Source organism: Spermophilus citellus (genome assembly GCF_964194105.1).
Source record: "Spermophilus citellus genome assembly, chromosome: 10".
Taxonomy (NCBI): domain Eukaryota; kingdom Metazoa; phylum Chordata; class Mammalia; order Rodentia; family Sciuridae; genus Spermophilus; species Spermophilus citellus.
The window spans coordinates 120,699,326-120,723,139 of NC_138197.1; the positions used below are offsets into that span (position 1 = coordinate 120,699,326).

Genomic DNA, 23,814 nt, shown 5'->3' on the forward strand with positions numbered 1-23,814 from the left:
GTACTAGAAGCAACTGCTCAGGACCTCACAATTGTTCAAGCATACCTGGTTTATTGATCACCTAGGTTAAAAAAAAAAAAACAAAAAACAAAAAACAGACCGTAGGCAGTGGAAATAGGCCCAGCGTCTGTTATTTTTAAAAACCTCACCAGTTGATGGCAGAAGCTCCTCTGTGCCTGGGCAGGATGGACGGGTGGTAAATGATGGAACCGTGCTTGGGGTGATCAATGACATCCATGGGGATGAACTGCGTGCAAAAGGGAAGCACGTTCAGCTCGGCACCCACGGATCTGTAGGCCTCTGCCACCTCCTTGATGGTCTTGCCCTTGACCCTCCATCTAGGAAACTTGAACACAGGGGTCCCATCTTTCTCTGCAGCCAAAGCTGAGCATAAAAAAGAAAATATTTTCATTTTTTAAAAGTTAGCCAAGTTTTATATTGCTCTCAATACATACATTGCAATTTTACATTTCATGAAACATGTACAAATAAACCATGGTGAACAACCATTTAAACGGTGATCAGAATTTGACATACTATCATAGCATCATTTATTTTTCTAGAGTGACATTTATCTATTGAAGGCATAATATGTTTGAACCCAAAAGCTTGAGGCTAGGGGTTGTGGCTCAGTGGTAGAGCATTTGCCTAGAACTTGTGAGGCACTGGGTTCAATCCTCAGCATCACATAATAAATAAAATAATATCATAATATAATAAAAACATAGTTCAAAAAAAGAGCTTGTGATTAGATAATATTTTGAAATTTTAAAGGAAGTTTTTTTCTTTTTAGAAAAGTCATACACAGTAAGTAGAAGAGTCTGCATTAATCCCCTGACTCCAGAACAAATGTAATAGTGTTAGATTTTGAGCCACGTGCCAGTATGTCACTCCCAAATTAAACATGCTCGAATTTTGGAACATTGGAAAAACCTGGGTCTCCCTGTCCCCATACAGGACAAACTGTAGAGCCCAACATATTCTCCCTGCTGAACAGGTAGACACCAATAGATGAAGGGTTACAGCTGGTGAGCTGCACTAGTCTAGTTCCTTCTCCCGGGTTCACCAAATGGATAAGTGAGTGGAGGAGTGTAGGGATGGCCTTAGGCCTTAGCCTAAGCAACTCCATTTTAAAAACCTGCATCCTCCCCAGGCACAAGCCTATAGAGCCCTCCAATACATCATCAGGCATAGCCTGGTAAACACATCATAAACAAACCTCTTGGTATAAACAAGTCACTTTCCACAACCCTGACATGAGTCAGAGTGAGTGAAGTCACTTAATATAAACACATCACTTGCTTTAACCCTGAAAAGGATCAGAGTGCAAAATCAGGGTGGAAACCACCAAACCAAATGGCTTGGCTCTGAAATGTAAAACATCTCTAAGAAACCTGGTAACAGTTGATAGGGACTCAAAGGGTGAGCAGAACCTCCAAAATTTAGTATAAATGATAGAGCAAAAGGACAGACATTCAGCCAGCTGACACTGATGCCCACTTGCTGGAGAGCCTGATGAGGACCTGGACTGACATCCCAACTCTTCTCATCACCTGTCTGATCCTCTGCATCGTCCTGACTGCTCTCAAATTCTACAGCAGCCTCTTGACTCTAGTGAGATCGGCGACATCTCCTCATGACCATCTCCTCAGCCAGCCGTCGACTCCACACCAGGAGGAGCCTCCACTGGTTGCTGATGTGATCGCTGCGGTCTGAGTGAGTGTGCATCTGCTGGACTTAAGACCTAAGCCTTAAGACTTTAGATCTGGCACTTGAGCTTAGCATGCAGAGGGGATGTCTGTAATAGGTCTGTCATGATTAATGTGTTTGCAGTGCTTAGAGTTAACTTAGAATTCTTTGCTTTAATTGATTATGTCTATGGCAGTGCCCAGCATTAAGGATTGTCAATTTCTTGATTAATAACCAATCAAGTGAAATTGTATGGAGTGATTTGAGTGAATAAGCATTGAAAAGAGCAGAAGCATGTGGACATTCTTCATTTCTCTCCTTGGCTGCATATGTTTCACCTTTGCCCATTGCAAAAAGGAGAGGGGCTAAAAATGGAGAGGACACACTCAGCACTTGGTAAGGATCTAGCCAAGACTGAACAGATCAAAGTCTCCATCCAAGCATTGTCCCTTCCCAGACAATGACTCATCCTAACTCCCTGTGAAAATGAATTTGCCCTCCAAAGGACAGACAAGGCAAGCCTGTTTTTTTTTTCACAATAAAATGTCATTTTTACCAAGTATCGTACATCTTAAGTGTACATATTGATTTAAGTATGTATATTCACCTAAATATCACATATAAATATTTTATAGTAATACTATTACCTATTAATAAATACTTTGACACATTATATAATATAATATCTACTAATACATTAATGTGTTAGTATATTATGGTACATTAATATACAACTATATATTTTTATGCATCCACAGTTGATAATATATATATATAAACAGATAAAATACATATTTTCTATATACTATTACATATTCTATAATAGAGTATATGTAAGTGTGTATATACATATGTGTGTGTATATGTTCCAAATCTTTCCAGAAACCTTAATAAATCTTTTTGTCTGAATTTTTGTGTGCTTTTTCCCTTTTTCCCTATCCAATCATTTAAATTCATTGACTAGGATAGATTGATGGGGGAAGATGATGACTCTAGCACAAAACTCAAGTTCTAAAACCTAAGGAGGTCCTGAAGGACTCTGGCCACTAAGGTGAGGCCTTCCTCAATGCATTTGGGGAGTTGAGAGATACAATAAAATATCCACAAACTGTGATGTTCATAAAATGTTCAAGAACATAATTCACATGTCAGATGACAGGAAAATGGACAGATGGTGGTTAGAAGTATGATAATGGAAGAAAAATGTGAAAGATTATATGAGAAAGAGAAATGGGGTAGAGGAGAGAGATCTTCATTGTGAATGTGCATTATAAATAATGTACTCCAGAGACCGGATTGAGGCACCAAGGTGTCCATCTCCTATTTTGGTTTCTGGCTGTCCCAGATCTGTTTTGGGCTTCCCCAATCAACTAACCTGACAAGAATGATTAGCTACTGTCATTATTGATTGCTTATTAGGATCCTGATGTACTGTTGAGCACTTGATGTACATTATCTCTTTTAACCCCCACAGCAGCCACCTGAGGTTTGTACCATTGAACTGAAAGAAGACTAAGCAACTTGCCTGAGGTCATACAGTAAGTGGCGGAGTTTGCATTAATCCCCTGACTCTAGAACATATGCTGATAAAACACAGGCTGTACCATCTCCCAGGGTACCCTATAAAAACCAGATTGCTATTTTTCCTTCTTCTGAGTTATGTGCTGAGTTATGTGCTGAGTCATGGCCAACAGAAAATGGGCTAGTCACCCTGGGTCCAGTCACCAAGGAGAGTTCATTTCCCAGGACCCCTTCTAAAATGAGGTCTGAAAGTCACATCTTGCCATTCTGAAACCCATGTACACGACAGAGCGTGCTAGTCCCCCATTCATCCTTTAGCAATGGATTCCCTTAGCTAACTTGAACATATATACACCCCCAATAACATCTCTGTTTCTCTGTCTCCTCTGCAAATAAATTCAAATGCAACCTCTGAATTATGTCCATAATAAAAGTTTAACCTCAACTTCCCCTCTTGTCCTTCTTGCTTGCTGGAATGCAAACTTACTTGGGGCTGAGGCAGCTTCCTTGGCCCATGATATCGAAGCCCTGCCAAGGTCATGGCTAAATAACAAGTAGAGGGCATGCACATTGTGAGCAATGCAGAGCTGCTGTAACAGCTCTGATCGCCAGCCCGGATTGGAGAGTTCTTGATCCATGCACCCCAAGAGCACTCACCCAGTGGATCAACTTTGCCATCCTTGTCTGGAACTGTGAACACCCCCACTACTCGGTGGCCCTCTTTGCGGAGGTGACTGTAGACTTCCTGTCCAAAAAGGCTCTGGCCAATAAGTGCCAACTTCAGCTTGTTTTTGAAAAAAACCTGTGAAGCAAATTCAGTGATGGCAGATGTCAATGTGGATAGGGGATATTGGATATCTGCAGTCTTGCAAGATGACCTGGGAACTGTGAAAGACTCCAAGGTCTATAAAGTAAAATTTTTATTGATGTCTAACATTGAACCCAGACTACCATACATGTATATGAGAGTAAAAATACTTCCACACCTAAATCTCGCCCATTTTCTCTTGTTCCAATTCCCATGATTATTCATTTTAATCACTGGGATTGCATGTATTCTTATAAGCAACCTCAGCTTCTTAGTGAAATGAACCAGGTGTAAACAAATAAGTTTGTCATAGTTAAAAGGAATTTTACTCTGGGAAAGGTGTCCCTAAAATGTAGGAATAAGAACTGGACTCACCTCTGACCTCTCAAAAAGGCCAATATGTAGTAGAACATAGGGGTCAAAAGCATAGCCCTAGAGCTAGGGTTCTTGAGGTCAAAACTCAGTGCCACCCCTTGGCTGTATTCAAGTAACTACCTTTCTCCTCTCAAGTGTAATAATACCAACCTCGTACAATCTTGATTGAAGTAAAGGATGTAATATGCAATAAACCTATTGCACTGTGTGGCACAGATTTCCTAATGTTTAAGTCAAAGATTTCTAACTTTTTAAAGCTCTTGTTCTATTTCAGACTGTGTTCTATATTTTTTCAAATAGTCTAGAATTCAAAGCATTTGGGGAGTTGAGAGATACAATAAAATATCCACAAACTGTGATATTCATAAAATGTGTTCCATATTTTTTCTTGGTAAGTGCCCCAAACCCATTTGGCCTTACAACCTGGTTTGATCTAATGCAATTCTCTTTATAGTCCTTACAAGTTTCTTCTAAGTTTGGCACAAACTCATTTGACTTCAAATCAGACCTGAATTGACATACACCATTTATAGTCATTAATAACATTTATAAAGACTATAGGAATAGTCATATGTTTGCCACAAGAAAAAAAACTGATGTTGCAGGTAACACCCCAGAGCCTGCTGGGAATTTTATGTAAGGTATGATCTATATATTATAGTAACTTTCCAAATATGAATAATCCTGAACTCTAATCACAGTTGGCCCCAAAGTTTTCAGAAAAGGGACAGAGGCCTCCAAATCATTTCATTTTATTTAATCTTTACATCTATGCTATTTCATTATTCCTCATTTTGTACCATTTTATGAATGAAGAAATTGAGGCTTAGAAATGTCAAGTGCAGGCCAAGTGAGGTGGCACATGCCTGTAATCCCAGTGGTAGGGAGGCTGAGTCAGGAGGATCCTGAGTTCAAAGCCAGCCTCAGCAACTTAGCAAGACCCTAAGCAATTCAGCAAGATCGTGTCTCTAATGAAATATTTAAAAAAGGGCTGGAGGTGGCTGAGGTTGTGGTTCAGTGATAGAGCACTTGCCTAGCATGTATGAAACACTGGGTTAGATTCTCACCACCACATATAAATAAGTGAATAAGGGCTGGGGATATGGCTCAGTTGGTAGAGTGCTTGCCTCACAATCACAAGGCCCTGGGTTCAATCCCCAGCACCAAAAAAAGAAAGAAAGAGAAAAAGAAAGAAAGACAGGAAGAAAAAAAGAAAGAAAGAAAGAAAAGTCCATCCACATTTTTAAAAAATTAAAACAAAACAAAACAAAAGGCTGGGGATGTGGCTTAGTGGTAAAGCACCCCTGGGTTCAATTCCTGGTACAAAAAAAAAAAAAAAAAAAGAAAGAAAGAAAGAAAGAAAGAAAGAAATGTCAAGTGCATCCCATGGTCACACATATGCACTTAAAAATAAAACCATTAAGGGCTGGGGTTGTTGCTCAGTGGTAGAGTGCTTGCCTCGCATATGTGAGGCCCTGGGTTCGAGCCTCAGCACCACATAAAATAAATAAAATAAAAATGAGAAAAATCTCTTAAAAAAATAAAATCATTACAATGAAATATTACTACCCATCTCTTCCATGCTCTTTGTGATAAAAACTGACACGCACAAATGCAGTGGTTATCAGGAAGTATGTACACCACATAGATAAGAGTGATGCTGGAGGGTGGACTTTGGAAGAATCTTTCTGAGCAATTACACCTTCTGAGACGTCTCCCAAAGTGGAGGCTTTCTGCTATGCTTAAGGCCACACATTGACATGAGGACTATGCTGTTTCATTATTCCTCATTTTATACCATTCTATGGCCCCAATGAGCACCCTCAGGTGAGGGAGGCTGGATGCAGGGTCCTGGGTGTGGAGATGGTGATCAGAGCACCATGACCTTCTGAGCGCTTCCCTTCTTGGCACAGGGCCAAGCTCCCCAGGACTCCACCTTATCTTCTTCCATTTTAAAATAGGGTCCTGCACTATTTGGATTATTTTTTGAATGTTTTTTTCCCCTTTCAATCTAAATGGGATTCTTTAATGATATGGAAAGTCATCCAAAATGGGTAATTCTTCACTGTGACAATCCAATTATGAAGAAACTTAATTGTCCCTTATTTCCCACTTTTTAAAGGGTGTGGATAACAACTCTTTTTAGTTGTGAACTTAAAATGATGCCTGACACATCTTCTTTGTAATTGAACTGATAATTAAACAATTATGGTTTTAGTTTTTAAAAAAGTCCTTTTCCAGGGTCAACCAAAGTTTATATCCCAAGTAAGTTGAATTAAGCTTTAGGGTCTAACAAATACTTGCAAACAGATTAACTGTGTAGCAACAGCAAATCCACCTACATATAATGCATAGCTGAGCATTGAATTTCCTCTTCTCAAAAAATTAAAATGGGCTTCACAGTGGTGCATGCCTGTAATACCAGCAACTTAGGAGGCTGAGGCAGGAGGATGACAAGTTTGAGGCCAGCCTTAGCAACTCAGCAAGACCCTGTCTCAAATTAAAAAAAAAAAATAAAAAGAGCTGGGAAAGTGCTCAGTGGGAAAGTGCCTCTGGGTTCAATCCCCAGTATCCCCTCCCAAATCAAAATGTTCTATAAATATCCTACTTTCATATCCTATAATTAATGCTGATACTTGAAATAGGACCTACATGTTGGCCACATTACAAAATTTTTGGCTATACTTTATACCATTACCATTGCCAGATATGTAAAGACATGTAACATACAACTTTAAAAACACACAGGAATCAAGAACACAGGAAACACAAGAATTCCTGTGTGTTCCTGTGTTTCCTGTCTATCCTCAGGAATAGAGCTGAGGACTATGTAATGTGCTGCTCAGCTGTCACCTGACTATTTGAAGTTCAATTCCAAAATTGATACTAGTTGAATGTTTAAAGAAAGAATGTTTAAAGAAATCATGTCAGTGTCATACAGAAAGAATGTTTAAAGAAATTATACAGAATGTTTAAAGAAATCATGTCAGTGTCTTTGAAAATATTGTACTCATTGAAACACTTTCTGAACTTAATGTCAAAGCTGAAGCTATAAAAATGTTTCTTTTTCTTTCTTTGGGGAGGATGGGGGCTGCTGGGGAGGGATCCCAGGGCCTTATACAGGCAGCATAAATTCTACCACTATTTTTTTATGCTCGGCCCCAGTGTGGGTTTATAACATGGGAAAATTTTCAGATTTTATGACTGTCAATTATGTTTATAAGAAACTTGCAGGATTCTAAAGAATGGATAGGGACGTTTTTCAGTCTAATTTCTCCAAGTGTGATCTGAGCTTTGACTAGGTATAATCAATGGGAAAGATATATTTAAAATGTGAACTCTAGGCCCCCACCCCAGATACACAGGCCAGGGAAGCTGCGTTTTAGTGAACTCTCTGGTGACCATGGGGACACTAAAGTCTGGGACTCTCCATAGAGAGTGTTTACCAAACAACAGATTCCACCCTGGAGAATTTGGAGGAGGAAGAAGCAGAGGAAATGATAGCAAGCTCTCTAATAAGACCCTAGTATGTGCCAGGTATTTAACACATATCACTGCATTTGACTGCCCAAGGACTGTGGGAGATGGCAACCTTGACTCATTTTTACAGATGAAGAAATTAAAGCACAGAGGTGTTAACACATAGCCAGAGGGCTGGAGTTGTAGCACAGTGGTAGAGCACTTGCCTTGCAAGTGTGAGGCACTAGGTTCAATCCTAGCACAAAAAATAAATAAATTAATTAATTAATTAAATTAAATAAATAAAGGCATTGAGCCCATATACAACTGGGAAAAAAAAAAAAAAAAGAAAGCCAGGGGTCAAATAGCTACCAAGTGGCAGGTCTGAGAGTCTTAACTCTAGTTATTATCCCAGCGTGGGTTAGTTTTCCCCTAACTCCAGCTGTGCAATCTTGAGTGGGGTCCCAGTTTTCCTCATCAGTTAAAATCAGAATAATAATAGTACCTATCTCTTCAGGTTGTTCTGAGAATTCCACGGGATAAAATCTGTATTGCATTAGTGCATCGTGTGGCACAAGGAAAGACTCAATAAATGTTAACCATTGTTTTTGTCATAATGCCACAAATGATACTTAGGTAAAGAAGAATGATGAGACTTTATGACACTTCTCAGTAAATGGGTGAATCTGGAGATTACCAAGCTAAGGGAAATAAGCCAATCCCAAAAGGCCAAAGGTCAAATGTTTTCACTGATATGTGGAAGCTAAACCACAATAAAGGGGGGAAGGAGAAGAAGAGAAATTCAGTAGATTAGATAAAGGGAAAGGAAAGGAAGGGAGGGGAGAGGAATAGGAAAGACAGTAGAATAAATCTAAGATAATTTTCCTATGTCTACATATGAAAATACCTAAGGGAACTCTATCATTGTGCCCACCCACAAGAATGGGGTCCTAATTAGAGTAAGATATATCCCATGCTTATATAATTTTATCCAAATGGATTCTACTGTCATGTGTAATTAAAAAGAACCAGTAAAATAAAATAAAGATAGAGGGAAATTTAGTGGAATAGGAAACTGAGGGGGAAGGAGGGATGGGAGAGGGGAGGAAATGTCGGATGAATTTGACAAAATTACAATATGTGTTGTATAAATATACCACAGTGAATTCCACCTTTATGTATGGAAAGCTCCAATTAAAAATGAATAAATGTGTGTAGGACAGGCCGTTTAAAAAAAAAAAAAAAGAGGAAGAAGGATGATAGGGGTAGCTCTATTGGGAATGTTCCATGAGCCAGGCACTATATTGAACTGTTTTCACTAAGTCAAAAACTTTTTATTGGGCTGAGGGTGAAGCTCAGTAGTAGAGTGCTTGCCTAGTGTGTGCTCAGTCCACAGCACCACCACCACAAAAACAATCAACTGCTTATTACAGGACTTTAATGCTCAGGGTGATCCTTTTTACAAATGAAAAAGCATAGGACCCAGAGAAGGTTCGTAAACTGCCTAAGAACAGAGCTGATCAGGAATAAGACAACATTGAAACTCAGACCCATCTTGTTCCAGTGGATGTGTTTCTGGGGCTCTCCTGTGTTGAAAGTCCACCCATCTTTTTCAAGAGACAGGTCCTCTCTATGTTGCCCAGGCTGGTCTCCTGCTCCTGACCTCAAGTGATCCTCCTGCCTCAGCCTCCTGAGTAGCTGGGACTACAGACACATCCCACCATGTCCAACTTGCCCTCCCACCCCTTTTTATTTTGCAAAAGGAAAATATGGCAACAGTTTGACAGGTCAGTGGTTGGAAACAGTTCTATAGCCCTTCTAAGAGAACACTGTGGTGGTCCTGACGTGGGACACAGCACCGTTGTTCAAGGGGCTCTCATAGTATGCTTTCTGTTTGGCGTGAATGAGGAAGGGGCACAAAATGACACAGCATTTCCAAATCTGGGTGACAAGTCCTAGTGTCTTGGGGTTTTCTAGAGATGACATCTGCAATAGGAGCCTTTTGCAGGGAACATAGGTTTTGCTTTTGAAACTCCCAAATATTGCCTTCCCAGACAATCTGCTCTCTGGTGGAATATCATAGAAATCAGGGGAATGTGGGCTCTGGCCAGGTTCCAAAGATTAAAATACCTGACAATACCTATTCTTTCATATAAAACTCAAATGTGCAGTTCTAAGAGTCTGCCCTGATCAGAAGCCCTTTTGTGAAGATATGTCCATGCCAGAACCATTTAAGCAGAGTGTCAAATAAGGCCAAATGTATACACATTAGGAATTGTGAGAATTGACAGTTTTTACACGAAAGAATACAGCAAAGTGTATTTTCCTGAGACAATAAGATGCCTAATACTTAGTGGAGCATTTGGTGTACAGGCCCCATACTGGGCCTGACTATGTAAGATTAGTCCAACTAGCATGTTTGGAGGATTTGCCATGCTCTGGTCATGGGGCATGGTAGAGACTGCACATCAGTGGTCTGGGGTGGGTGGAAGGAGGAGTGTTCTCGTTGGCCCTCAAATCATTTTTAAAAGAGCTCTAGGGTTTTTAGGAGGTTTCATATCAGCAGGTTGGAGTTCTTGAAAACTCAGGTTATTAATCCTGGTTCACATTCCCATGGTAGAGATGAGCAATGGTGGCCTCCTTGATCTTCGACCTGGTCTTTCCCTTCACCCAGCCTCATTTGTCTTACCTGCTTGGCCTCTGTGGGTACTTCTTTTGGGGACCCCTCTGCTAAGTACACACGGAAAAAATGGTCTATGTCCTCAGGGATTCTTCAATTAGCAGGGAAGATGCCCAAGTAAAGATGTACTGGTAACACAGGAGGACTAGGGTGGGAGACCAGTGTGGGTTGGGAGGGGAAGGACTTCCCAAGAAGGGCATTCCTTAGCAGAACCTCAGAAGATTCATCTTGGAGGTGGCCAAGAAAAGACAGGGGATCTCAGGAGGTGGGGACAGGAGGATCACAAGTTCAAAGCCAGCTTCAGCAACCTAGTGAGGCCCTAAGCAACTTAGAGAGACTCTTAAAAATGAAAAAAAAAATTAAAAATGGAGCCGGGGACATGGCTCAGTGGTTAAGTACCCCTGGGTTCAATTCCTGGTACCAAAAAAGAAGAAGAGAAAAAAAGAGGGTGGGGTGGATAACAGGACTTAACAGGACATCCTTGGGGAGTTTCAGGCATAGAGGGAATGAGGGGGTACAGCGTGACCAGTCCTGGGAGTCAGGGAGTGGCCACAGATGATAAGCTACAGAAAGGCATCATGGAGGGCTTCAGCTGTGTCAAATAATTTGGATCTTACTGTGAAGACCACAGGAATCACTGAATGAGGACAGCATTGCACTTCCATGTTACCAGACCCCTCAGACATCCCTGTGGAGGTGTGAACCAGCTGGGGGCAGGCACACCTCTTATGTTTGGGAATTAAGCAGAGAAAGTGCAAAAAAAAAGTTCAATACCTGGCCTTCAGTATTCACAGGATGCTACCAAGTGTAACAAACTCTCATCCTAATAGTCAGAAGCAACAAATTACACCTCCCATGGAAATAAATCTGTGCAAGATTCAACCCAGGCTCAGGATGCCACCATAAATGACAAACTTATACAACTTTATTTCCCTATTGCATCATTAGGGAAAGAAGGTATTGGTGACAACTTCCTTGGATAGCTGGCCAACTTTTTTCCTCCTTTTTTTTGCAGTGCTGGGGATGACATCTGGGCTCTGTGCATGTTAGGCAAGCACTGTTCTGCTGAGCTACGCCTGAGCCCCCAATATCTTTTTTATCAGAGGAGGATAAAAGATTTTCTGTTAGAAGGACATTAATACAAGGGCTTATTAGCAGGTGAGGCAAGAAGGGGGCTGCTGAGCACCTGGGGACTAGAAAGAACTCCCAGATGAGGCTGGTGACCAGGAAACATTTTAAAGACTGAGGAAACTGGAGAAGTCCAAAGGGCTGGAGTCCAGAGACAGACTCCAGTCCCCACCAGAGAGGCAGCACAGCAGTGCATAACATTTATCTATAATATTTTAATGACATAGCAATTTTAAAAATTAATTTTAAGTATACATGTAACAAATACACATAATCTCCTTTTTAAAAAAGAAGAGGAAAAGATCACAGACTGGGTCCCCTTTGACCATGACTCCCAACTCAAGAGAAAAAAAATTACTACTGTATACTTTGGTGAGCATTCTATAGACCTCTAGCTTTTATATACATGGAAATGTACATGCAAAGTATTATTTAGTTTTTTTAAAAATAATATAAATGAAATAATGAGCTTTCCGTCAGTACATATGCTCATTCTTTAAAATTGCTGTACAATATTCCATAGCGTAGCTATGTCTGAATTTATTTGTTCATTTCTTTACAGAGACATTTTAGCATTTAATATGTCATTGTTACAAATGTCACAGCATAGAATATACTGTACATCCTTCCTTAGCCCATGTGGTAGCATTTTTCTCAAACACCACAATCATTTTTAAGCTTAAATATTAATGGAGAATATCAAATTTGCTTCTTGTGTTTTTGAGGAACTATTTTCTCACTTGTTAACACAGAAAATTGTCACACTCTTTTTGTCAAGTTGATGAGTGAAAAATGATATCTTGCTTGTATTTCCATGATTACTAGTTTGGTTGAGTGTCTTTTAGTATTTTATTGTCCATTTACCTTTCCTAGTTGGTGTATTGGCTTATTTAGTGTATTACGTAATATTATCCAACGCTGAAAAAACACTTATGAATTCTTTGAGAGCAGAGATTATTTCCTGTTTATTATTTTATCCTTTTTTGGCTGTGAGACTCAAAAAGTTAGTTAACTTCTGGGTCTTAGTTTCCTGATATACAAAATGGGTGTAATGATCATCAATACTTCAGTGAGATGTGATTAAAGGAGTATCTATGTAAAACATTTAGAAGACTGCCTGGAAATAGTAAAGTGCAATACCAGTTCTATTAATATCATAGCCTCAGTATTTAGACAAACAGCTCATACCAGACAATTAAATATGGTTTGAAGTTGAATTTCAGCGTTCTAAGAACAGACTAGACATCAAAGCAGGTCAGGCAATGCGAACACAAGTTGAAGACATGGGTACTGAAACGTTAAGATCTAGAAGAGTTCCAGCCCCCCGCCCCCAGGAGTTCCTCATGCCCACTGATAGTCACTCCCTCCTGTTCTCAGCTCCTGATCACCACTGATCCTTTTTCTGTCCCTATAGTTTTACCCTTTCCAAAATGTCAGATAAATGAAATCATTTGAGTGTGGTTTCTTAGACTTCATATACATATTTGAGTTTCATTCACATTATAACAGTAATGCATCCCCCCCTTAACCTAACCCACTGAGTGAAATCCCATTTTATGCAGGTATATACCAAGTTTATCTTGTCACTAGTTGAGGACACTTAAGTTCTTTCTAGTTTGGGGCGATTATGAATAAAGCCCCTATAAACATTTGTAATAGGTTTTGGGTGAATGTAAAGTTTCTTTTCTCTTGGATAAACCCATAGGAGTGTGATTGCTATGTAAGAAACAGTGGAACAGTTTTCTAAAGTGTCTGTACGCTCTTACATTCATAGCCAGGTATATGTGTGACTTCAGTTCTTATAGAACACACCCAAATCATTGTCAACAGAGTAAAATAACTCCAATTTTTTTTTAATATTTACTGTTTAGTTTTCGGCGGACACAACATCTTTATTTTATTTATATGCGGTGCGCGTTTGCCTGGCATGCGCCTGGCGATCGAGCACTGCCGCTGCACCTGCCAGGCAAATACGCTGCCGCTTGAGCCACATCCCCAGCCCCCAATTGTTTTTCTTATTAGATTTTCTCCTTTTGGCCATTGAGAAACCTATCTTCTTCCCAGCCATATCTGTCACTACTTTTTCTGGAGTACTCCTGAGAAGAGTCAAACCCTGGGAAGCCAGTGCTTCTTGCATCCAGCTTCTTGCTTGTATCATTTGCCACCTGAGATGTTCACCCTGTATAACTGAGATCTTATACAGACTCCACTGTGGAAACATTTTCATTCTTCAAGACTCCCTCTTGCTTTCCAAAAAAAGACAGTTCGTGGAAAAGTGTTGACAGAAAAGGCCAATGAAACTGTGTTGGCACAAGCCCCTTGCTCTCTGCCATCCAGCCTAAATCCCCAGGTGCCACGTGGAGGAAGCAGCTAAGGAGTTGTCCAAAGCATTGCTTAGTAGAGTAAGCAAAAGCCCTGCTAAAGTCCTAGAGCAGGTCTTTTCCTTTGCATTTTATAACACGCGAATATTCCCCAAAGTAACTAGAACTGATCATAAGGAGTAAAATGAATTGCCACTATTCGGGCTTATGGGAGGAGGACAGAAGTTTTACCATTTATGCAAATTTGGGACAGTTCTTAGTGCTACTCATCACTCTCTCCCTCCAACTTTTTTTACATCTGTGTGTGTGTGTGTATGTATATATATATACATACACACACACACACACACACACACACACACACACACGGCTTTGGCAGAGAGAACAATGAAAACCCCGCATCTTTCATAATACAGCGCGCGTGGATTTCTTGTAAAAGAGAATATGCCGGGGATGGAGTTCTTTTTCTTCCCTGAACAGCCTGGAGTCTGTCTAAACTCGGAAGGCATCTCTCTTGAGGCCCCCCGAAGTGCTGAGGGTAGTGCCACATGCAACGTGTCCAAGCTGATGCAATTTGAAGCCTCGGGGCTGGGCCAGGGCTCACTTCTTGAGCTACAATTTAATATGTTCCAGCGTGGCTGCTTCTGCAGCGCCTGGAAATCCTTGAAATCTTGTCGCCTGCAGCCCGGGTCTGCAGTACTGAGCATGCAGTCATCGCTTCTAAGTGGTATTTTCCGAAAGGGCCCCCGCACGCCAGTCCAGAGCGCTTCCACCACTCAGGAGGCTAAAACAGATCCAACTGACTTGATACTACCGTCTCACTTGTATACTGCTCCATCCATCTTTCTTTCTCCCTAACCAAGCGACTGTCCCCACCTTGTTATCTCAGCCAGATCTGACGTGTTCAAAAACTATCTGCAGCTGCTTCCCCATCGAAGACAATAGCTCGTTTGACTATTCTCATCCAGGACCCTTCCCGGACCTTTCTCCGAAGTCTCCCAGTAGCAAAACGCTGCCTTTCCTTTTAGCAAAGTCTAAGCATCGCCGCCCACCCGCAGCCCCACCGCCCGGGCCCTTCCACCCTGGGGTCTGCAAAGCTGGACGAGGTGAGGGTGGGCCGCTCGCCGGGGCCGGACTTACCCGGCCGGTGGAGAAGCGCCGGAGTGTCTGGCTGCTCCGCCGCAGCATGCTGGAAAGGAGCGCGCAGCGGCGCGGGAGGCAGGCGAGGGGTTCCCCGTGGGCGCTGCCTCCAGCCTAGGTGCCCAGACCGCCCTGCTCGCTGCGTGGGCCTCCGCGGGTCGGGGACTAGACTCGCGGCCCGGACTCACGGCCCCGCCCCCTTGGCTGACAGGCCCCACCCTCAGATGGCAGGACCCCGCCCCCTCGAGGCTCTGAGGGCATATCCAGTGCAACCCGGCGGAGCTCACTGACTGTCTCCTGGGCCTTGAGGCCCGGGCTTTGGAGCCATGCCAGGCAGCTACGTGATCCTTCCCTTGGTTCCAGCCACGGCAGGAACGTGGAGTGAAGAATACTGATGGCTGCGGAATCCTCTACCAGTTACTAAGACCTGTGAGGTATATAGAGATCTGCCTCAATGATGATGATCAAACTGACACCCCCAACTCATATCCTTGACCGTCCTGAGAAGGCCTGTATGCGTGGAGCTATGAAATATAAGGGGTAGGTGCACCTTTGCTATATATAGGGATCCTGATATCGATCTCGTAGGATGATGAAAGGATCAATGAGATTCTGTCCATTGGGCCTGGTGCAGAGCTGGTACCAGTGGAAAGCAGACACGTGCCCTTCCCCCCCCCCCCCACCTCTCTGGAAGCAATGCTGAGACAGGCTTTAGCCAAGTACTTATCTCAACCGGAACTTACAGTTTGGCATTTACTGATTTTTCAATGCTCTTTTGCACGCGTAACTCGAAGCCTGACAGCAGTACTTGACATTCCTTCCTGGACAAGGCATCCCAGAAAAGTTTGGCATTTGTTACCATCTTGGCACGACCAAATTCCTTCCTTTCTAAAGGTATAGCTCAAAGATTGCCTCCTGGAGGCACTCCACCTCCCACCCCACCCACAATTCCTTCCTCTCTTAACCTCCTTATTCCCCTAAGCAATCTTTCACTCCTCTAAGTTGGGAAGAATTTTTGACTATGCCATCTTATGAACCTCTCAATCTGTTATTGATATTTGTGCCACCTGTTATCTTCTCTGCTGCAAGCTCTTTTTAGACTGAGTCCATGTCAGATTTATCTGGATTTACAATATCTGGCACTAAGCAGAGCTTTAAAAAGAACTTTGTAAAAGAGAAAAAGCTAATGAATGAATAAATGTGATTAAGAAGTAAGGAGAAAGAACCACTTTAAAAACTTGGAGAATTGTAGAAAACATTCAGGGTTTAGCTTTGGGTACTAACCTTTGCCATTTCAATCCCCTTTTCTATGTTTTGTGACTTCTGGTTTCTTTAAAACTTCCAAATATTGATGTTCATTTTATTTGTTCATTGTATTTGTTCAGATCTGTGTATCTTAAGGAGTGTGGTCTTTCTCTGAGTGATGCACCACAGTTATATACTGCCTTTCTCAACTTTAGGAAATGTAGAGTTTATGTTTACATTAATATGATGTAATACTTGTGGGAGACCAACCTTGCAGTGATTGGGTCACACTCCCCTGCTGGATGCTGAGGTGCTCAGTTGCAGAAATGTGGCAGAGCTTTCCCCACCCTTCTTGGGTTCGAGGGTCGGTGTCTCGTGCATGGGTATGTCTTGCTACAGCTCCATGGGTGGAGCTATGCTCACCTGTTCCTTTGTAATATAACCCCTTGCCCTGTTTAGGATAGTATCTTCCATGGAAGTGCCTTATGTGTGCCCCCTTCTCTTACTGTGACCTTGGGTGTGGCCTACCTAGGTGTCAGTCAACCTGCTGACAGTGGACATCATGAAGATAGACTCAGCCCCCTGAAACCTGACCCCTTGCCTCATTTGAATAGCTTCTCCTCAATAAAAGGGGTAAGCCAGTGCTCATGCTCTCTCTTCCTGTGGACCCTTAAAGTCAGACGAGCTGTCACAGCGACCCCAAAGAAAAAGGTATTTGTGTCTCTTGTGTGGTTATTTTGTGTAGCCCAGTCAGCCCAGTTCAGCTGGAGTAAACCCTGAGCCTTGTAGTTGCGAGAACAGAAACCCGGCAAATACTCATGTGTCTTTTTTTTTTTTTTTTTGGAAGAACCCAAAGTGTAGTTCCCTTGATAACTGGAAGTCAGCTATTAGAGAGTTTGGCAAACAAAACACTACTTCAATAATGAAGATGAAATAAGATTTTAGAAAACAAAAGCTTAAGAGAATTTGTCATCATCGGGCACAGGATAATAGGACTATTATAGAGCATCCTCCTAGCAGGAGAAAAATTATCCACATGGAAGCCTAGAAATGTAGGAAGACAAGAAGAAGAAGAAGAAGAGGAAGGAACAATAAAATATTGTGGATTATATTTGTATATATATGAAATATCAAATAAGTATACAAATAACTATAGAAAATTATTGGATAATTTTGGAGAAAGGGAATGTCCATTAGGCAGAAAGAAAACAATCCCACATAAAAGGTCAGAAATGAAGGAATGAATTGAGAGCAATGGAAGGCATAAGTATGAGGGCAAATGTACATCAATATTAATTGTATACCCCAATAATGATGATGTTCTATGTAGTTCAAAAACATATAGAATCAAAATACCTGAAAACAATGGCATATGATTTTTACAGAGAAAGAAAATGGAGCTAAAGCATTTTAAAGTTGCAGTATTGCCTTGCAAACAAGTTAAATGTTAATTTATGGTAAATTAAGGATGTATATTACATAATAATTTCTAATACAACTATGAGAAGAATACTAATAGAAGGCATAACCCCAACTTAACATAATGCGTGGCTATCAAAATAATAGAATGATTTAAAAACAGTCCAAAAGAAAGCAAAAGGAGAAAAAGGAACACAGAACAGGTGAGGGAAAAAAGAGTGAAAACAGCAAGATGTACACTTAAGTTTAAATATACCAGTAATTTCATTACATAAAAATGGAAAAAAGATTGTTAGATTGCTTACAAATAAAACTGCTAAAGATTAAATTTTTACATAGTTATTAAAATAACTTCAAATTTTATAAAGTAAAACTTTATGACTCTAAAAAAGGATAGAAAAAATTAAAATCATAAAGATTTTAACATACATTTTCATTAAAGTATAGAAGCAGAAAAAATCAGCAATGATTCAGAATATTTAAATAATTAATATATTTGACTTAATTAGCAAACATAGAAGCATCCAACTACCACATAAATTTATATATTTCAAAATTAATTAATTTATTTTTTATTTTTATTTTTTTAATAAACTCCTTAAGGACAGATTTCTTTTTTTAAGAGAGAGAGAGAGAGAGAATTTTTAATATTTATTTTTTTAGTTCTCGGCAGACACAACATCTTTTTTTGTATGCGGTGCTGAGGCTCGAACCCGGGCCGTACACATGCCAGGCGAGCGCGCTACCGCTTGAGCCACATTCCCAGCCCCTCAAAATTTATTTTTATTTAAAATTTTATTCCAGTCTGGGAATTGAACCTAGGGTCTCATGCATGCTAGGACAATGCTTTACCACTAAGACACAACCTGCCCCACATTCTTTTTAAATATATAAAACATATTTTTAAGATTCACCAAATGCAAGGCTATAAACAATTAAAATTGCAGGGTATGGCTTCTGACTGCAGTGGAATTAAACTAGAAATCCATACCACAAAGATAACTGGTGTAATTCTCACTTCTTTGGCATTGATGAAGAACCTACCCCCACCCCCTGCCGCCCCCCCCCACCAGTACTGGGGATTGAACCCAGGGGAGCTTTATCACTTAGCTACATCCCAATCCTTTTTAAATTTTTTAGTTAGAATCTCATTAAATTACTAAGACTTGCCTCCAGCTTTTGATCCTCCTGCCTCAGCCTCCCCAGTCTCTGGGATTATAGGCAAGCAGCATTGTGCCTGGCAATGAAGAAAACTTTTAAATAAGAACAGAGGAAGTTCTGGAAAAGATAGCAAGGTTTTTGCTTTTCCCAGCATTTATCGCGTAGGAGGGAGCCTGTGTCTGTCCACATTTCCAAGACATTGTTGCTGAGAAGGAAAAAAAAAATGAGAGAAAAAATAGTTTAGAGAAACTTACAGAAGCAAAATGGAAAACAAGAGATTCTTATCTGGCCTGAACTTTGGGTGTTCAGATTTCTTGAGAAAATACTTGTTAAAGGGCATTTGACACATTCTGGGCATTATAACAAACCAAGTGAGAAAGTGAAGATCAAGTGACTCCCACTGCTGCCTTGGAAGAGGCCGAGGTGACAAGTGACCACATTCCCACATTCCCTACAGGGATGGAGACCATCCCTGTAGCCAGCAAACTGGCCAGCTGAGTCAAGGACGTCAACTGTGAACCTTCTGCTTTTTATTATTTCTTCTTCTTGGATTTTATTATTGTCTCTGCTCTTTGTTTCTCTCCATACACTAAGTCACTGAGACTGACTGCTTTGCAGGCGGCCAACGGATGCGCTATTCTTCAAACTCGAATGTGTCTAATTTTTTATTAGTTAAATAATGCATTGATGGAAAAGATGAATTAGAACAACAGAAAGGAATTTACTGAAAATTTATTTATTTCAATATCTGGCAAACAGGAACTGATCTGCTTGACTGCAGATTACCAAATGACTGGGTAGTGTGATTACCATGTATTGCTTTTACCACTTGCCATCTCAACCCACTTCGTGTGACAACAGTTTCCTGCTTCTCCTTCACTCTCAGACCAAGTGGTTCCTATGAAGTTACCTCTCCCTTTCACCACTCCATGCAGGGTGGAGCACTTGACCCACACTAAGCCAATTGGCGCATTCCTTCCATCTTTTCAATTACATTGATTGGTTGCAAAGTGTGCACAAGTTCCCTGAAAGGCTAATCAATACTGGCAAGACTTAATTCTGGGACTTATCAGTTAAGTGTGCTCTTTTTCTCCGTTAGGCTAGATTTAATATTGTGAATGATGTGAGCCTGAAGCTGCCAAAGGACTACCATATGGAGCCTAAAGAATGTAGCCAAAAATGTGGAAGATATAGAAAAGAGACAGTGAAAATCCAAACAGTGAGTGTCATTTGAATCCTGAAGCCAGATGCACACGAAGGCTGAGTTAGCTTTCTGTCACCATAATAAACACTCAAGACAATCATCTTATAAAGAGACAAGGTTTACTTTGCCTTACAGTTTGGGAGGTTTTGGTCCATAGTTGGATGGTCTGTTGCTTTTGGGCCTGGGCAGGGCAGTACCTTATGGCAGGAGCACATGGTAGAGCAAAGCCTCTCACTCCATGGCGGAGACGAAAAGAGACTGGAAAAGGAAGGGGATGGGGTTCCATAATCCCCTTCAAGGACACTCCAACGACCTCAAGACTCACCACCAGGCCCCACCTACTTCCCAATTGTGCCAAACTATAGCTAGATGTTTTAAAATTGACATATAGTCAAATCATATGTAGAAATTTGTATAAGGAACACCATGATCAGGATACAGAACAGGTCCATTTCCTTCCCTCTGAACAAATTCCTTGCCCTATTTCTTTATAGCTGTATCTGCTAGCCACCCTTAATCCTGAAAACCATTCATCTCTCTACAGCGATAGTTTTATTTTGGGGGGAATATCAAATCAATGAAATCATATAGTATATAAGTTTTTGAGACTTGTTCTCTATCACTGTTAGTTTTATCTTTTTGAGAATGTCAAATCAATAAAATTATACAGTATATAAATTTTTGAGATTTGCCTTTTTAAAATTCAGTATGATGCCCGTGAGATTTGTGTAGATATTTACAGGTTTTCCATGAATTTGAGGATGCTTCTCTTACTGATTTCTAACATAATTCTATATAATAATATAATACAATTGTCTAGAGAATGTAACTTTTCATCTATTGAAATTTCCAGAAATTTGCTTACCAAATGACCCATCTTGCTGAATAGTCCTTGTACATCAAAGAGATGTTTATTTTGCTGTTGTTGAGGAGAGTATTTTACAAATATCAATTATGATGATTGAGAGTAATCTTTAATTCTTTGATATTCTTCTATAATCTGTAAAAACAGTGAGAGAGGAGTGTTGAAATCTCCAAATATAATTGTAAATATATCTATTTTATTCTATTTCATCATATTTTATATATTTTAAAGTTATATTATTGGGAAATATATATATTTAGGATTATCATGTCTTTTTCATGAATTAATCCCTTTGTCTTTGCAACAAGTCTCTCTTTACTGAAGTAATATTCTTTGCTTTGTACTCTGCTTTGTATGATATTAGTATAGTCAGTACTACTTTCTTATAGAGTCAGCATTGCACATGACTTGCTGTATTTTTGTTTTTAAAACATTTGTGTCTTTATATTTAAAACATTGCTGGGTTTATTTCATATCCTTCTTCTTTTTAAACCCAGTCTGTCTTTGCATTCTAGTTAAAATGTTTAGAAAATTTTGATTTCAATGCAAATATTAGTATGGTTTGGTTTTAAATATTAACCACTGAGCCATATCCCTAGCCCATACCTATATATATATATTTTTTTTTGGTATTGGAGATTGAACCTAGGACGCTTAACTATTGAGCCACATCCCCAGCCCCACCTCCCCTTTTAAAAAATATTTTTTAGTTTTTGATGTACCTTATTCACTTATATGTGGTGCTTAGGCTCAAACCCAGTGCCTCACACCTGCTAGGCAAGTGCTCTGTTACTGAGCCACAACCCCAGCCCCCCCCCCAGCCCTTTTTAAAAAAATTACTTATTTTAAAATTTTTTTAAGAGAGAGAGAGAGAGAGGGAGGGAGGGAATTTTAAAAAAATATTTATTGTTTAGTTTTTGGCGGACACAACATCTTTATTTTATTTGTATGTGGTGCTGAGGATCGAACCCAGCACCGCATGCATGCCAGGCAAACACGCTACCACTTGAGCCACATCCCCAGCACCCCCAGCCCTTTTGAGACAAGATCTTGCTAAACTGCTTAGGTACTCACTAAGATGCTGAGACTGGCTTTGAATTTGAGATCCTCCTGCCTCAGTCTCAGGAGCCAGGGATTACAGGTGTGGGCCACTGTGCTGGGCTCATCTTCACTTTTTTTTTTGGTGGGGGGTACCAGGGATTGAATTCAGGGGTATTCAGCCACTGAGCCACATCCCCAGCCCTATTTTGTATTTTATTTAGACACAGGGTCTCACTGAGTTGCTTAGCGCCTCACTTTTGCTGAAGCTGGCTCTGAACTCGAGATCCTCCTGCCTCAGCCTCCCAAGCTGCTGGGATTACAGGCATGTGCCACCGTGCCTGCCTCTGGCTCATCTTCACTTTTAAAGTATATTTCAGCTGGATACAGAATGATGAGGGCTTTTGCCTTGTCTCCCCACACTGGGGGCTCAAACCAGGACCTCACACTTGCTAGGCAAATGCTCTACCACTAAGCTACTTTTCATTTGCCCAGCCCTTTTTTTTTTTTTTTTTTTAATTTTGAGACAGGGTCTCACTAAGATACAAGCTGGCCATGAACTTGCCATCCTCCTGCCTCAGCCCCACCCCTAACTCCACCCCCAGTAGCTGGAATTATAGGCATGTGCCATGTGTCTTTGAGCACTTTAAGATTTTTGGTCTACTGTCATCTAGCTTGAATAATTCCTGATGAAAAGTCTATAATTCCATCCCTGCCCCCACTAGGGATTCAACCCAGGGACACTTTAACCATGGAGTCACACCCACAGTCCTTTTAACTTTTTGAGACAGGGTCTCCCTTAGTTGTTCAGGCTGGCCTCAAACTTGCATCCTTCTGCCTCAGCCTCCCCAGTCACTGGAATTACAGGCATGTGCCAACACACCCCAAAGTATCTTTTTTTTCTTGCTTCCTTTATTGTTTTTTTTCTTGCTTCCTTTATTGTTTTTCTTTCATAACTGGTTTTTGGTCAATGTATCATGATATGATTGTGTGTGTGTGTATGTGTGTGTGTGTGTATCTGATTTGGGGCTCACTGCCATTCTTAGCATGTGATTTTGTTAGCTTCATATTTGCGAAAGTTTTAATCATTGTTTCTTCGGATATTTTCCTGTCCTCCCTCTTTTGAGTGCCCAATCAGATGTGCAGTATAGCACTTGATACTGTTCTAAAGATCACTGATTTTTTGATGCCCCTCCCCCCCACCACAAATTTACTGGGATTTTCTTTTGGGTCCAATCTTCTGCAAATCTCACTCAGTAAAACTTTCATTTCATTTCTAAAAATTCTGTTACTCTTTTTATATCTTACATTTCTTTCCTTACCATGTTTGTTTTAAAAAATTGAAACCTGATTGTAATTGTACTTAAAATTTTTTTTTGCAGTTGTAAATAGACAGAATACCTTTATTTTGATGTGGTGCTGAGGATCGAACACAGTGTCTCAGGTAAGGTAGGCAAGCAGTCTGCCACTGAGCTACAGCCCCAGCCCTGTAACTGAACTTTAACATCCTGTCTGCAAATTCCATCATCCTTATAATTTCTGTCTCTATTACCTGATTTTCTTCCTAGTTATTGGTCACCGCTTCTTAGTATACTGTCTCATAGTTTTTAACTGGATGTTAGATATTTGAATCTTATACTGCTGTGTGCCTGGATTTGGTTTTCTTCTTATAAAGATTCTTGGGGTTTTGTTTTTTTGGCAGGCAATTAAGCTACTTACAGGTCAGTCTCATCTCCAGAGCCTCATTTTTAGAGCTTTACT

The 23,814-nt window shown here is 40.5% G+C and overlaps 1 protein-coding gene across 1 annotated transcript in view; it reads right to left on the minus strand.

Annotated features, from left to right (window-relative positions):
- Positions 1-15,305, minus strand: part of ALDH1L2 (aldehyde dehydrogenase 1 family member L2) — a 55,827-nt gene extending 40,522 nt beyond the window's left edge. Inside the window, exons 1-3 of the mRNA XM_081309988.1 lie at positions 15,122-15,305; positions 3,868-4,012; positions 150-384 (exon numbers count right to left, since the gene is read on the minus strand). Coding sequence (XP_081166114.1) covers positions 150-384; positions 3,868-4,012; positions 15,122-15,169 — 428 coding nt within the window. The 5' untranslated portion in view covers positions 15,170-15,305. The remainder of the gene's footprint in view (positions 1-149; positions 385-3,867; positions 4,013-15,121) is intronic.
- Between the last annotated feature and the right edge of the window lie 8,509 nt (positions 15,306-23,814).